Source organism: Alligator mississippiensis, chromosome 8, assembly GCF_030867095.1.
Source record: "Alligator mississippiensis isolate rAllMis1 chromosome 8, rAllMis1, whole genome shotgun sequence".
Lineage (NCBI taxonomy): Eukaryota > Metazoa > Chordata > Crocodylia > Alligatoridae > Alligator > Alligator mississippiensis.
Window position 1 is genome coordinate 2,167,856 of NC_081831.1, and position 13,956 is coordinate 2,181,811.

At 64.7% G+C, this 13,956-nt stretch overlaps 2 protein-coding genes across 6 annotated transcripts in view; one reads left to right on the forward strand and one right to left on the reverse strand.

The window, feature by feature from the left end:
- Positions 1-13,956, reverse strand: part of RPL38 (ribosomal protein L38) — a 548,453-nt gene that overhangs the window by 202,077 nt on the left and 332,420 nt on the right. The window lies entirely within an intron of this gene.
- SDK2 (sidekick cell adhesion molecule 2) overlaps positions 1-13,956 on the forward strand; it is a 70,847-nt gene that overhangs the window by 48,230 nt on the left and 8,661 nt on the right. For 3 of the 4 annotated variants that reach the window (XM_059732003.1, XM_059732001.1, XM_059732004.1), the window contains 33 exons: positions 268-379; positions 481-671; positions 834-917; positions 1,000-1,194; positions 1,383-1,499; positions 1,611-1,778; positions 1,860-1,962; positions 2,402-2,578; positions 2,665-2,801; positions 3,048-3,195; positions 3,276-3,416; positions 3,522-3,703; positions 3,834-3,949; positions 4,899-5,094; positions 5,279-5,377; positions 5,621-5,812; positions 6,157-6,278; positions 6,442-6,551; positions 6,789-6,939; positions 7,273-7,510; positions 7,596-7,711; positions 7,827-8,016; positions 8,168-8,266; positions 8,534-8,728; positions 8,816-9,017; positions 9,108-9,211; positions 9,504-9,574; positions 9,858-9,993; positions 10,478-10,534; positions 10,921-11,022; positions 11,263-11,378; positions 11,979-12,165; positions 13,443-13,580. In XM_059732003.1, the coding sequence (XP_059587986.1) occupies positions 268-379; positions 481-671; positions 834-917; positions 1,000-1,194; positions 1,383-1,499; positions 1,611-1,778; positions 1,860-1,962; positions 2,402-2,578; positions 2,665-2,801; positions 3,048-3,195; positions 3,276-3,416; positions 3,522-3,703; positions 3,834-3,949; positions 4,899-5,094; positions 5,279-5,377; positions 5,621-5,812; positions 6,157-6,278; positions 6,442-6,551; positions 6,789-6,939; positions 7,273-7,510; positions 7,596-7,711; positions 7,827-8,016; positions 8,168-8,266; positions 8,534-8,728; positions 8,816-9,017; positions 9,108-9,211; positions 9,504-9,574; positions 9,858-9,993; positions 10,478-10,534; positions 10,921-11,022; positions 11,263-11,378; positions 11,979-12,165; positions 13,443-13,580 (4,692 nt within the window). The remainder of the gene's footprint in view (positions 1-267; positions 380-480; positions 672-833; positions 918-999; positions 1,195-1,382; positions 1,500-1,610; positions 1,779-1,859; positions 1,963-2,401; positions 2,579-2,664; positions 2,802-3,047; positions 3,196-3,275; positions 3,417-3,521; positions 3,704-3,833; positions 3,950-4,898; positions 5,095-5,278; positions 5,378-5,620; positions 5,813-6,156; positions 6,279-6,441; positions 6,552-6,788; positions 6,940-7,272; positions 7,511-7,595; positions 7,712-7,826; positions 8,017-8,167; positions 8,267-8,533; positions 8,729-8,815; positions 9,018-9,107; positions 9,212-9,503; positions 9,575-9,857; positions 9,994-10,477; positions 10,535-10,920; positions 11,023-11,262; positions 11,379-11,978; positions 12,166-13,442; positions 13,581-13,956) is intronic. The other variant, XM_059732002.1, reaches the window with a different exon arrangement.

The following is a 13,956-nucleotide window of genomic DNA, read 5'->3' on the forward strand; positions in this document are numbered from 1 at the left end:
GGTGGAAGTCGGGAAGGGGAAGTCAGCCAGGGGCCCTGGGCATAGCGGAGGTCCCGGCTGGGTGGCAGGGAGGCCTCGGCAAGGCAGGCTGGGGTGGATTGAGCTCTTCGTGGGTCACAGGACTCCAGATGTTGGCTCCCCAGTGCAAAATAGAGGGGAAAAATCACTTCTTTCAATCTGGCAATGCATCTACCAATGCAGCCGAGGATGCCCTTAGCCTTCTTGGCAACCCGGGCACGCTGACGGCTGCCACGATTCTCTCCCTAGATGTCGGCGGCCCGGCAGATCCCATCGCCCCCACCATCATCATCCCGCCCCGCAACACCAGCGTGGTGGCCGGCACCTCGGAGGTGACGATGGAGTGCGTAGCCAATGCCAGGTGGGTACCTGCAGCCCGGGGACTGGCACGGGCCAAGTTGGGGAAGGAGGGAGAAGCCACTGCTGGGGCTCTGCACCGCTCTGACCCCTGCTCCACGCCAGGCCGCTGATCAAGCTGCACATCGTGTGGAAGAAGGACGGGGCGGTGGTGTCCGGCAGCATCAGCGACTACAACCGGCGCCTCACCATCCTCAACCCCGCGCTGAGCGACAGCGGCTACTACGAGTGCGAGGCCGTGCTGCGCAGCAGCAGCGTGCCCTCCGTCTCCCGCGGTGCCTACCTCTCCGTGCTGGGTAAGGAGGCTGGGCACCTGAGGCACGAGTGTAATGAGTGTGCAAGGGTCTCAGCCCGGTTGCCAGGGCACAAAGCCCTCTCACCCTGATCCGCCTCGGCACGGGGCTGGGGTAGAGCAGGACCAGGCACCTCGGGGCCCATTTCTGGGCTTCCCCTTGCAGAGCCGCCGCAGTTTGTCAAGGAGCCGGAGAAGCACGTGACGGCCGAGATGGAGACGGTGGTGGTGATCCCCTGCCAGGCCAGAGGTGGGTGCTGTCCCAGCCCTGCCTGCTGCCCAAAGCTGCCTCTGCCCGCGGCTCATGGTGTCTCTTGGTGGGGGGGTTGCAGGCGTCCCGCCACCTGCCATGGCCTGGTACAAGGACGCGGCCCCCATCCACCTGGAGAAGCTGTCGCGCTTCCGGCTGCAGCCCGACGGGAGCCTGCAGATCAGCGGGCTGGTCCCCGACGACACCGGCATGTTCCAGTGCTTCGCCCACAACGATGCCGGCGAGGTCCAGACCTCCACCTACCTGGCCGTGACCAGTAGGTTCCAGTCCGCCCATAGCCCCTTCCCCCTGGGGGGGCTGGCCTGGGCTGGGAGACCTCCAGGGACCCCCAGAGCAAGCCTGGGGTGGGGAGGAAGGGGGCACCTCCTGCTCCTTTGCCCGGGTGCCCCAGTGCCACGGGTGCAGACGCCCCTTCAGACCCCCCCCTCATGTCTGTTCGGGCAGGCATTGCCCCCAACATCACGCGGGGGCCGCAGGACAGCACAGTGATCGACGGCATGTCGGCGATCCTCACCTGCGAGACCTCGGGGGCGCCGCGCCCCGCCATCACCTGGCAGAAAGGTAAGGGCAGGGGGGCCAAGGGGAGCTGGGCCCAGGGGACGTGTCCAGGCCACGGGGGCAGTGACGCCGTGGGGCCCGGCTGATGGCTCCCCTCCATCCCCGTGCCCGCAGGTGAGCGGATCCTGGCCAGCGGGTCGGTGCAGCTGCCACGCTTCACCCTGCTGGAGTCGGGCAGCCTGCTCATCAGCCCCACGCACATCGCCGATGTCGGCAGCTACACCTGCCTGGCCACCAATTCCCGCGGCGTGGACGAGGCCTCGGCCGACCTGGTTGTCTGGGGTAAGGCGCCTCCTGCTCCCTGGCCCGGAGCCCTGGGCGCGTGAGCCCCGGTGACCCACTGCATGTCTGTCTGCCCCGCAGCCCGGACACGCATCACAACCCCGCCGCAGGACCAGAGCGTCATCAAGGGCACCAAGGCCTCCCTGAGCTGCGGTGTGACCCACGACCCCAGCGTGACCATCAGGTATGGAGCCCGGCCCTGCCCCAAGGGGTGGCAGGTGGGAGGGCACATGCCCCTTCCTCCTGAGCAGGGCGAAGGGCATCTGGGTGCCAGGTAAAGAGCCCACAGGAGCTCTCTCAGCCACCCATGGTTGCATGCACACACATGCACATGCATGCACACGCGTGTACACGCCCCTGAGCCTTGGCAAATCAAGCCTGCACTGCCACCTGGTGCCCAACCCAGGCATGGCACTGCCCACACCCATGAGATGCGCACACACGGACGGGCGTGCACACACGCACATCCATGGGGAGGGGAGCTGGGTGGAGTAGTTGCATCAGGATACAGGGAGCCAGGACTCCTGGGCTCTCTCCCCTTTTGGGGAGGGGGACAGCGTCCAGCGGACATGTGTCGGGGGGTCAGGACTCCTGGGTTCCAGCTCTGCCCCGTCCCCACACAGGCACATCTGGGAGAAGGACGGGGTGCCCGTCAGCGTGGACAGCGTCCCGCGGGTCCGGCTGGATGGAGACGGCACCCTGCACATCTCCCAGACCTGGTCGGGCGACATCGGCACCTACACCTGCAAGGTCGTCTCCGTCGGGGGCAACGACTCCCGCAGCGCCCACCTCCGTGTCCGGTAAGTGCGCCATGCTCCCCAAATGCCCCCCTGCCCCTGCCTTACCCTACCTTTGTTTCTAAGGTGGGCATCGCCTCTCCCTCCAGGCAGCTCCCCCATGCCCCGGAGAGCCCCGTGGCTCTGCTGAGCCCGCTGGAGAAACGGGCCATCAACCTGACCTGGGCCAAGCCCTTTGACGGGAACAGCCCCCTGCTGCACTACGTGCTGGAGGTCTCCGAGAACAGTAAGGCAGCTGGCACCCCCACTTCTCCCCACACCGGAGCCTTGTCTATACCAGGGCAGCTAGGGCCAGGCGGGTGGGCAGTACACGTGCAAGTGGCCCCGGGGTGGGCAGTACACATGCAAGTGGCCCCGGGGGCTCCCTGGCTTAAGGGACGGGTCCCTGCTCCTTCGGGACATGCCAGGGAACCCCGGTGGCCTAGGAGACAGGCTGAACCTCCTGCTTCAGCCCTGCCCCTTGGCCCTGCAGATGCCCCCTGGACCATCCTGCTGCCCAGCGTGGACCCCGAAGCCACCTCGGTGGTGGTGCGGGGCCTGGTCCCCGCTCGCTCCTACCAGTTCCGCCTCTGCGCCGTCAACGACGTGGGCAAGGGCCAGTTCAGCAAGGACACGGAGCGGTGAGTCTGGCAGAGGGGGACGGCGGCGGGCCATGCCAGGGCTCTCCCTCTCCACATCCTCACCCGCTGTGTCCCTGTAGGGTGTCTCTGCCGGAGGAGCCGCCCTCGGCACCCCCCCAGAACGTCATCGCCAGTGGCCGGACCAACCAGTCCATCATGATCCAGTGGCAGCCACCCCCTGAGAGCCACCAGAACGGCCTCCTGAAGGGCTACATCATCCGGTAGGCAGCTCGGCGGAGAGAAGAGGATGGGGAGCCTGTGCTCCCCAGCGAGAGGGGGTCACGGGGCTCCCCTGATGCCACTCACCTGCTTGCTCCCCTGCCCAGGTACTGCCTGGCCGGGCTGCCCGTCGGGTACCAGTTCAAGAACATCACCAACGCCGACGTCAACAACCTGCTGCTGGAAGACCTCATCATCTGGACCAACTACGAGATTGAGGTGGCGGCGTACAACAGCGCCGGCCTGGGCGTCTACAGCATGAAGGTGACCGAGTGGACGCTGCAGGGAGGTAGGCAGGGCAGGGGGGCACGGCTGGGCAGGGTCTCCATGGCCCCCATCCTGCTGGGGGTCGGCCGTGGCTTGCAGATACGTTGCTCTGTGTCCTGAATCGGCCCCACGGCTGCCCTCGTCTCCCGCAGTGCCCACCGTGCCCCCCGGGAACGTGCAAGCCGAGGCCACCAACTCCACCACCATCCGCTTCAGCTGGAACCCGCCCAGCCCCCAGTTCATCAACGGCATCAACCAGGGGTACAAGGTAAGGGCGGCCTGGCTCCGCGCATCCCCCTTCCAGGAGGAAACCTCCCCGCCATCAGCTCCGCCATAAACCAGCTCAACTTTGCTCTGGTTAAAAAGGAGCCGTGGCTCCAATTGACTGGCGCCTGGCTATTAGAATAATATTTACCAAGATTTAACACGTCCACGGGAGCCGATGCGCCGTAATTAATTCCAAATCGTAATTAATTCCAATTTACATTAATTAAATTGAATTAAAAAAATTAAACTTGTTTCTTAATCCACTCAAAAGAAGTTCAGGGCTGTAATTGCCACGGAACAAGATAACCAGAGTAAGTAGGATATTTAACATTCTTATTAAATGTCACTTAGTATTTTTGATTAGTATTTTTAGGGCCTAATTAGATACTAATTAACTTGCTATAGGCGATCCTGCACAATGCCAATTAATGCCCAAACATCTTTCTAAATGGAGTGCAGAGCCCGTGATTATGCATTGTTATCAGCGGGAGTTAATCACAAGGCGTGCACTGTATATTGTTTCGTATGGATAAATACCCGTGCTTATTAAAACGCATCGAGCGTTTGTCTCCCTCGTTAATTGATATTTAATCAACTCCGAATAAATGAGAGGCTCTGAATGAAAGCTTTTAATTTGGAGATGCTATCAAGGACTTCCATTTGCTTTGAGAGAAGCATGGGGAGGACGCCCCATCCCCGGAGGGGATCCGTGGTCCCTCGGGGAAAGTTATTAGCAGTGCCAATGCTGGGAGCTCTCCGGGGCAGGGATCAGCTGCATTCGTGCAGCGCCATGCACGGCAGGATCCTCCCAGGATCCACCCCCACCATGCCACGAGAAGGATCATTTTGGATGTCCGCTTTACATTTTGCCCTCCGCGCTCAGAAGCTCAGGACCTCGCCCCTGCCGGGTGCTGGGGGTGCGGAGGCCGTGATGCTCGTGTCCCCCGCAGCTGATCGCGTGGGAGCCGGAGCAGGAGGAGGAGGCGACGGTGGTGACGGTGCGGCCCAACTTCCAGGACAGCATCCACGTGGGCTACGTGGCAGGGCTGAAGAAGTTCGCCGAGTACTTCACCTCGGTGCTGTGCTTCACCACGCCAGGCGACGGCCCGCGCAGCCCGCCCCAGCTGGTGCACACGCACGAGGACGGTACGTGGAGCCCCGTGGTCTTCACGAGTCCCCAGGTCTCCCCGGGAGCCTGGTCCATTCCCCCTCCTCCAGGGATGGGGGGACACACACCCCGCTCAGCCCCGGGTTCAGCAGAGGGGATGCTGGCCTGGCTCCAGGTGCCCTGCAGTGGGCTGGGTGCTAACTCCTGGGGTTTTTTGGGCAGTGCCTGGCCCCGTGGGGCACCTCAGCTTCAGCGACATCCTGGACACATCCCTGAAGGTCAGCTGGCAGGAGCCCGTGGAGAAGAACGGCATCCTGACGGGTGAGGAGGCCGAGAGCTGAAATCCCCCCAAACCCCTCATCTGGACCCAGTGCCCCGGTATGGGGAGGGGGCAGTGCGGTGCTGCCGCGTGCATGCAAAATGCAACCCGGTCCTGTCTGCTCGGCCGGGGACATTCCCGCTGCAGGGTCCCTGCATGGCACCGCATGAGTTGCAAGCCACGTGATGGCCCTCGGAGGCTGGCGTGGCCATGGACAGAGGCGTGACTGTGCCGGTGTTCCCCAGGCTACCGCATCTCCTGGGAGGAGTACAACCGCACCAACACGCGGGTGACGCACTACCTGCCCAATGTCACCCTGGAGTACCGCGTCACCGGCCTCACCGCCCTCACCACCTACACCATCGAGGTGGCCGCCATGACGTCCAAGGGGCAAGGGCAGGTGTCCTCCTCCACCATCTCCTCCGGGGTCCCTCCAGGTATGCCCCTGCCCCTCGCCGGGTGCCTTGCGGTGTGCCCAAGCCTGTATCAGCCCACCACCCTGGCTTGCTTGGGGGCTATGTTAATCCAACCCAGTAATTTCCTTGCCATGTTTTTGCCAAGCCCCTTGATGTCCACAGTGGCAGCAGAGACACCAGAGCACCCAACGCTGTGTCGGTCCCCTGCCCCCTGTGCTGTTATACTCAGCCGGGGAAACACCCCAGAGCTGGGTGCCTTTTCTGTCCTGAATCACCTAAGGGACAGCAAAGCCGAATGCAGCACCTGGTCTCTGCAGCCAGCACCCAGCCCTATTGCTTTTATTCCCCTCCTTGCCCCTTCGCAGAGCTCCCCGGCGCGCCCACCAACCTGGGCATCTCCAACATCGGCCCGCGCTCTGTGACCTTGCAGTTCAGGCCTGGCTATGATGGGAAGACATCCATCTCCCGCTGGCAGGTGGAAGCACAGGTAAGAGGCCTGAAAGCTGCCCTTGGAGGGGGTCCATGCCCTGGATTTTGGGTGTGGGGCGGTCTCTGTTTCAGCCACCCTGGGGTGGGAGGAAGACGGCAACCCACGGGGGCTGAACATCGCCCCATCTCCATGTCTCCCGGCCCCGGGGCTTTCCCTGCAGGTGGGGCAGGTCGGCGAGAGCGAGGAGTGGGTGCTGGTTCACCAGCTGGCCAACGAGCCCGATTCCCGCTCCATGGAGGTGCCCGGCCTCAACCCGTACACGTACTACAGGTAGGGGCCAGGGTGCGGGCCCAGGGCGAGGTAGCCTGGACAGGGGGCTCCTCTGCTGCATCCCAGGAAGGAGAGGTGGGTGGGTGCAAGGGGCTGGCACATCTCAGGGCTGTGGGCTCCTGATAAGGGGGACCTGAAGGGTTTAACCCCTCCCCAGATGCAGCCCAGACACCCTTCATGCCAGGGTCAGCCCTCCCCACCCCCTTCTCACCCGTGACCCCGGTGCTCTGCTCCCAGTTTCCGCATGCGGCAGGTGAACATCGTGGGCACCAGCCCGCCCAGCCTGCCCTCCCGTCGCATCCAGACCTTGCAGGCCCCCCCAGACGTGGCGCCTGCCAATGTCACCCTGCGCACGGCCAGCGAGACCAGCCTGTGGCTGCGCTGGATGGTGAGTGACTGCCAGGGCCCAGGGATGTGGGGTGTTGGCTTGGAGCGGGCACAAGTAGCCTAGGGACCGTCTGCCTCACTGATGGGATAGGCCTGTGCTGCGTGCACATGCGTGGGTTTGCATGCATGGCTGGGTATCCCCACCTATGTGCATCCAGTCATGTATGTGTAGAGGCATGCATGTGATGTGCATGCCCATGAGTGTGTGCAGGGGTCCTTGCACTTGCGCACACAGGGGCATGACTGTGCAGCTTAGGGGGGAGTTGTCCAGGGTCCTGGGGCGGCTATGCCAGGGTCCTGGGGATGCACTGAGGCCTCCCTCTGCCCCTGCCAGCCTCTTCCTGACCAGGAGTACAACGGGAGCCCGGAGTCGGTGGGGTACCGGGTGCGGTATGCACGCTCGGATGGGCGGGGGCGCACGGCGCTGCACGCCATCCACGACCGGGTGGAGCGGGAGTTCACCATCGAGGACCTGGAGGAGTGGACCGAGTACCAGGTGCAAGTGCAGGCCTTCAACGCCATCGGGGCCGGGCCCTGGAGCCGCGTCGTGGCGGGGCGCACCCGGGAGTCAGGTACCGTCCCTGCTGCTTGCCCCCAGCCCCGTGCCCAGCCGGGCCAGCCGTGCTCCTGACTCTCCCCTGCTTGTCCCCTGCTCAGTGCCCTCATCCGGCCCCGCCAACGTGTCCGCGCTGGCCACCACCTCCAGCAGCATGCTGGTCCGCTGGACCGAGATCCCCGAGGCCGACCGCAACGGGCTCATCCTGGGCTACAAGGTGAGCCTCAGCCCCTGGTGCCTCCCAGCACCCAGTCCCGGGAGCCCAGCTCTGCACAGCACCGGAGTTGTGGCATCCCTACCCCGCGGGGGAGCTGACGCAGGGCTCCTCGCAGGTCATGTACAAGGAAAAGGACTCGGACCTGCGCGCCCGGTTCTGGCTGGCGGAGGGGAACGCGTCACGCAGCGCCCAGCTCGCGGGGCTGGGCAAGTACGTGCTGTACGAGATCCGCGTGCTGGCCTTCACCCGCATCGGCGACGGCGTCCCCAGCCACCCGCCCATCCTGGAGAGGACGCTGGATGATGGTAGGCATCTGCAGTGTGCGCCGAGGGGTGGGGGGGCCAGGTCTGGTGTGGTGGGACCTCCATGCCAGGACACACGTGTGCCAAGTGTGTGCCTGCCTGTGCATCCCAAAGGCCCCATCTGTCATGCTCCCTCCCCTCCGTTCTGCTGCAGTGCCGGGGCCCCCCGTGGGCATCCTGTTCCCCGAAGTGCGCACCACCTCCGTGCGGCTCATCTGGCAGCCGCCCGCCGCGCCCAACGGCATCATCCTCGGTAAGCGGCCGAACCTTTCCCCTGCTGGTGCCTCCTCCGTGCTGCCCCCTGCACCAGGTCTCTGGACAAGAGGGTCCCTATTTGCTGGGGCTCAGCACCTTGCACAATACCGATTAAAGGCATTGCTCAGCACCTTGCACAGGACTTGCTGCGAGCATGAGCATGGGCTGGGGCAGGAGGGACCCACCCAGGGAGGGGTTCCCCAGCTTGCCCTTGGGGTGAGGGCTGCAAGGTCACCACCGACAGCCCTCACCCCCTTGTCCACAGCCTACCAGATCACGCACCGCCTGAACACCACCAACGCCAACACGGCCACCGTGGAGGTGCTGAACCCCAGCGCCCGGCAGTATACAGCCACGGGGCTGCGCCCGGAGTCCACCTACCTCTTCCGCATCACGGCCCAGACCCGCAAGGGTTGGGGAGAGGCTGCCGAGGCGCTGGTGGTGACCACCGAGAAGAGAGGTGAGCGGCCGGGTCTGGGGTGGGGGTTAGGGTCAAGGTTAGGGTTAGGAAGGAGCTAGGCAGCTCACATCTCTGCCCCCCGCCCAGACCGCCCGCAGCCCCCCAGCAAGCCGGCGGTGCCGCAGGAGGAGGTGAAGGCGCGCAGCGTGCTGCTGTCCTGGGAGCCGGGCAGCGACGGGCTGTCGCCGGTGCGGTACTACACGGTGCAGACGCGCGAGCTGCCGGCCGGCGAGTGGAGCTTGCACTCCGCCTCCGTCAGCCACAACGCCACCTCCTTCGTGGTGGACAGGTGAGGCCGGGCAGGGCTCCTGGGACGGGCAAGGGCCGAGGCCGGCGCCGTGGGCTCCGGTCCCAGTCCCCCCGTGTGCTTGCGGCGCAGGTTGAAGCCCTTCACCTCCTACAAGTTTCGGGTCAAGGCGACAAACGACATCGGCGACAGCGCGTACAGCGAGGAGTCGGAGTCGCTCACCACGCTGCAGGCAGGTCAGTGCCCCCCTTGCTGGCAGCATGGGGGCTCCCTGCCCTGTGCCCCCCGGGGGGTGGGGGTTGCACCCCGGGATCAGGGTAGCCCCTGCCAGCTAGCACCTGTCGGGTGGGTCGCACAGAGACGTTCCCATCTGGGATTGCATGCATGCGTGAGCTCACCCCCACCACAGGCATCACAGGTTGCAGTCACTCCCATGGGTGGGATTTGAACCCGGCACCCCAGACCACGAGGAAGCCCCGGGCAGCGCCCGTCTCCTGCTGCCTCTCACACGTGTTCTTCCCCCTGCAGCCCCGGAGGAGGCCCCCACCATCCTGTCGGTCACCCCTCACACCACCACCTCCGTCCTCCTCCGCTGGCAGGTACGGGCACGTGGGCCTTCAGGGCCGTGGGTTCGAAACGTGCAGGGATTGCTTGGGGCATTGCAAGAAAGCGGGGTGGCCTGGCACAGAGAGGAGCCGTTGGCAGGATGAGCCCCTGGGCAGTGCTGCACCCACTGGGGCTCTGGGCAATGCTGGCAGCCCCTCCTGGGCTGCAGGGAGCAAAGGGCTGCAGACAGACTGGAGCCTGGGGGCAGGACCACCCTGCAGCACCATGCCCGGGGTGTGCAGGCCCTGCCTCTCAGCCCCGCTTTCCTCCCCGCAGCCCCCGGCCGAAGACAAAATCAACGGGATCCTGCTGGGCTTCCGGCTCCGCTACCGGGAGCTGGCGTACGATGGGCTGCGGGGCTTCACCTTGCGCAGCATCGGCAACCCCGGTGCCCGCTGGACCGAGCTTACCCGTGAGTGCCCATAGCGGTGCTAGGAGGCACCTGGGAGGCATGCAGGGGTCTGGCCTCCCCACTTGCTTGCCTGCACCCCAGCAGCATTGCCTGTGTGTGTGTCCAGATGTGTCCCACGCTTGCTTTGCTGCTTTCGTGCCCCCTGTTTCCAGGACCTTGTGCACAGAGGAGCCCTGCCGTGGCTGTGCCATGGCTGTGGCTGGCCTTGCCTTGCTCCGGGTGCTGCTCATCCTAGCAATGGGAGTGGGCACATACCCCTGATGTGCATGCATGGCAGGGCAGGTCCTGCCAGGACACACTCCCCAGCCCTCTGTTTTCCCCCCCCCAGCAGCCTCCATGCAACATCCTCCCCGAGGCACTAACCAGTGCTCCTGCTCTGGGCAGCAGCTCCCCCCGCCGGGACCCAGCTCCGTGGTGTGTTTGCGTGCGTGTCACTAACCTCGCTGTCTGCTCTCCCCCGCCCCTGCCCCCCGCTCCCCTGTAGCCGTGTACACCGTGCGAAACCTCAGCGACGCCAGCCTCACACAGTACGAGCTGGACAGTAAGTCCCTTTGCTCCATGCATGCATCTGCCCGGGTCCGTGCATGCCCCTTTCCCCCCACCCGGGGCCTGGGGAGGCTCTTGGGGGAATGCACCCACCTGCCAGGCTGGGGACCCAGCCAGTGCCCCCAAACCGAGGGAGGGTCACAAGCGTGATATCGCCATCAGCATTTGTGCCCATGCCTGAGCCCGCCGGGGTTAAGATGGCATTTCCCTCATGGTCGGCACCTTATTTTTTTCTAGCTGAGCAGCCAGGAACTAAGCATGTCTTGGGGGAAGGAGAGAGGTTTAGAAAGCGGGCAGGGGAGTTGGGGTCTGCCTCTCCCTGGAGTTACTGAGGGGTACATTGAACCTGGCACCCCCATCCTCTCCTCTCGCCCTCCGCAGACCTGAGCAAGCACCGGCGCTACGAGCTGCGCATGAGCGTGTACAACGCCGTGGGCGAGGGACCCCCCAGTGCCCCCCAGGAGGTCTTCGTGGGTGAAGCGGGTGAGTCGGGCCCTGGGGATGGGTCGGGAGCACCCTGCAAAGGGAGCAGCCCCTCCAGCTAGCAGCCTGGCTCCCAGGCAGGGAGCCCCTCTCCCATCACGGGGCAGGTGGGCGCTCATGGCTGGTGCACAGCAGCAGCCAAAGGGACCCCCCGGAGACGGTGTGGGTCTGCCAGGCTGGGGCAGGGGCACCACCGGGGCCTGCCGCTCTCACCATAGTGCCGCGCTGTCCTCTGCCTAGTGCCCACGGCGGCACCACAGAACGTGGCCGTGCAGGCCGCCACCGCCACGCAGCTTGACGTCACCTGGGAGCCACCACCTCCCGAGGCGCAGAACGGCGACATCCAGGGCTATAAGGTACATGAGGTGGGGGGCAACCTGGCTGACCTGCATGGGGGTGGCAGTCAGCCGGGCACCAGACTCCTGTCCATGCCAGGCTCCTGCCCCAGCCACGTTGCTGACCACAGGCTCCCTGGCTGGTGCATGGGGCTGCTGGTGCATGGCGTGGCTGGGGCATGGGGCAGCTGACCACAGGCTCCCTGGCTGGTGCTTGGGGCCGGGAGGGGGAAGGCGTCCTGAGCTGCTGGAGCACTGCTCGGGTCAGCGTCCAGGGTGCAACTCCCCGTTGCGGCAGCAGGGGGTGCTGCTGCCCTTCAAACTGCCCAGGGCTCCCTGCAGGGTGGCAGAGCGGGGGCATTTCTGGGGCAGGGGTAGGGACCTTGCTGCAGGACTGGGGGGGCCGCACGGATGCTGGTAACCCACAGCAGGTCGCATCTGTGCCCTGCCGAAAGCGGGGGGCAGGAGCCTGCTTTGGGGATGGTAAATAGAAACGTCCCCATCCAGACCCCCCGCAGCGGTGGCGGGGCAGCGAAGGGGCCGTGAGCGGGAGCATGTGGCCCCGGGACCGGGGCTTGTGCCCCGCACCCGCCAGGCCTCACGGCCCCGCCGTCCCCGCAGATCTACTTCTGGGAGGCGCAGCGGGCGAACGAGACGGAGCGGGTGAAGACGCTGTTCCTGCCCGAGAGCGGCGTGAAGTTGAAGAACCTCACGGGCTACACGGCGTACCTGGTCAGCGTGGCCGCCTTCAACGCCGCCGGCGACGGGCCCCGCAGCCCCCCGGCCAAGGCTCGGACCCAGCAAGCAGGTGGGCCCTTGGCGCCTGCCGTCCCCTCTCCCCAGCTCCCTGCCACTGCCTGGCTGTGGCACCAGGGCTCCCGTCTCTCTCTGCTCCTCTCACCCGGTGCCCTCCCTGCTCAGATCAGAGCCCCAGGGCTGGGCTTAGGTCACCCCTCAGATGCCACCCCCGGGCAGACCGGACCCTGTGTCCCTAGCCCGTGGTGCATGGAGCTGCTGGCACCCTCTCCCCAGACCCCGGCACCACGCTACGCATGGCATAAAAGACGGTTACAGCCACGCTTGGAGTTGCTGGAGCTGCCCAGATGTCCCCTGTGGCTCCCCAGCACAAGCTGCCCATCTTCACTCGGGCTCAGGGCCCTTGGTGCCCACCGGCTTTGTTCATTCCCCTCCTCCCCCCCGGCGAGGTGAAGCACGGGCAGGAAGCAGCATTTTTGCAAAACAACCCACAAGTGCAAAGTGTCTTTGCAGGGCAGTTGTTGGCAGGAAAGTGGAGGCATGAACCCAGCTGGCCGGAGTGCCACTTTAGGGCATGGAGCTAGGGCAGGATGGGGGTTGGCTCCCAACAAGGAACAGCCACGTGGATGTGCCCTGCCGTGTTTGGGAGCTGTGGTGAGGTCCGGCCTGCGTGGCTCCTTCACTGCTGTGATGAACTGGGAGTGCTCTGCACCCTCTCCTCCCAGCACTGCTCAGCAGCATTCGGCGGCGGGGTTCGGGACCCCACCAATGCAGAGGGAGCGCCATGCAAGCACACACATTCATACCCATACATGCATGCACATGCATGCATACATGTCCATGCACAACTCCATGCGCACATGCACACACGTGCACATGCACCTGTTCATGTACACACCCCTGTGCGCACACACACTTGTGCATGTGCACTTCCATGCACACACATGCACATCCCCATGCGCACACAGACATGCACACATATTCATGCCACACTCCCATGCACATCCTGTGCACACATACACACATATACCTGTGCCTGTGCACACTCCCATGCATACACATATGTATATGTGCACACCCCCAGTGCGCACATACATGCAGAAACCAGTGCATGTACACACCAACGTGCACATATGCATACACACATATACATGCATTCACACACGCCACGCCACCCTCCCTTTCCTCTGGGATTTCCAAGCTGATCAGAAGCTGGGCTTGCAGCTATTCCTGGCTCCCCAGCCCTCGTCCCACCTCAGAGTAGCTCTCGGCCCAGGGTGGAGGACAAGGTCTGAGCCTGCGGCCAAGCCCTCCCCTCTCTGCCTGCAGCGCCCAGCGCCCCCAGCGCCATCAGGTTCAGCGAGCTGACCACCACCTCGGTGAATGTCTCCTGGGAGCCGCCTCTGCTCCCCAACGGCATCCTGGAGGGCTACCGGCTGGTCTACGAGCCCTGCATGCCCGTGGACGGTAAGGGTCTGGGGGCGTTGCTGGGGGGTGCTGGGGCAGAGCTGTTCGCTGTGGGGTGGTGGAGAAGGAGGAGACTGGGGTACAGGCTGGCACGCTGGGCAAGCTGAACCGCTGCTGTGACACTCACCACGAGATGGGGGTCTCTTGGTCATGTCCTCTCGTGCAGCCCTGGCCAGTCCCCCCGGGCTTCCAGCTCTATGCAGAGCCCTTCTCACACCCTCCAGAGCGAGCACGTTTGCTCCGAGCTCCCTGTGTTCCTCCCCAGAAGTGGCTGCAGGGACAGGGAGTATCCCAGAGGCCAGTTTAATAAGCACATGGCCAGGTAGGCTGGCACAGTGGGGATACAGCCAGTCCCAGCCTCAGGCTTTTACAGAAA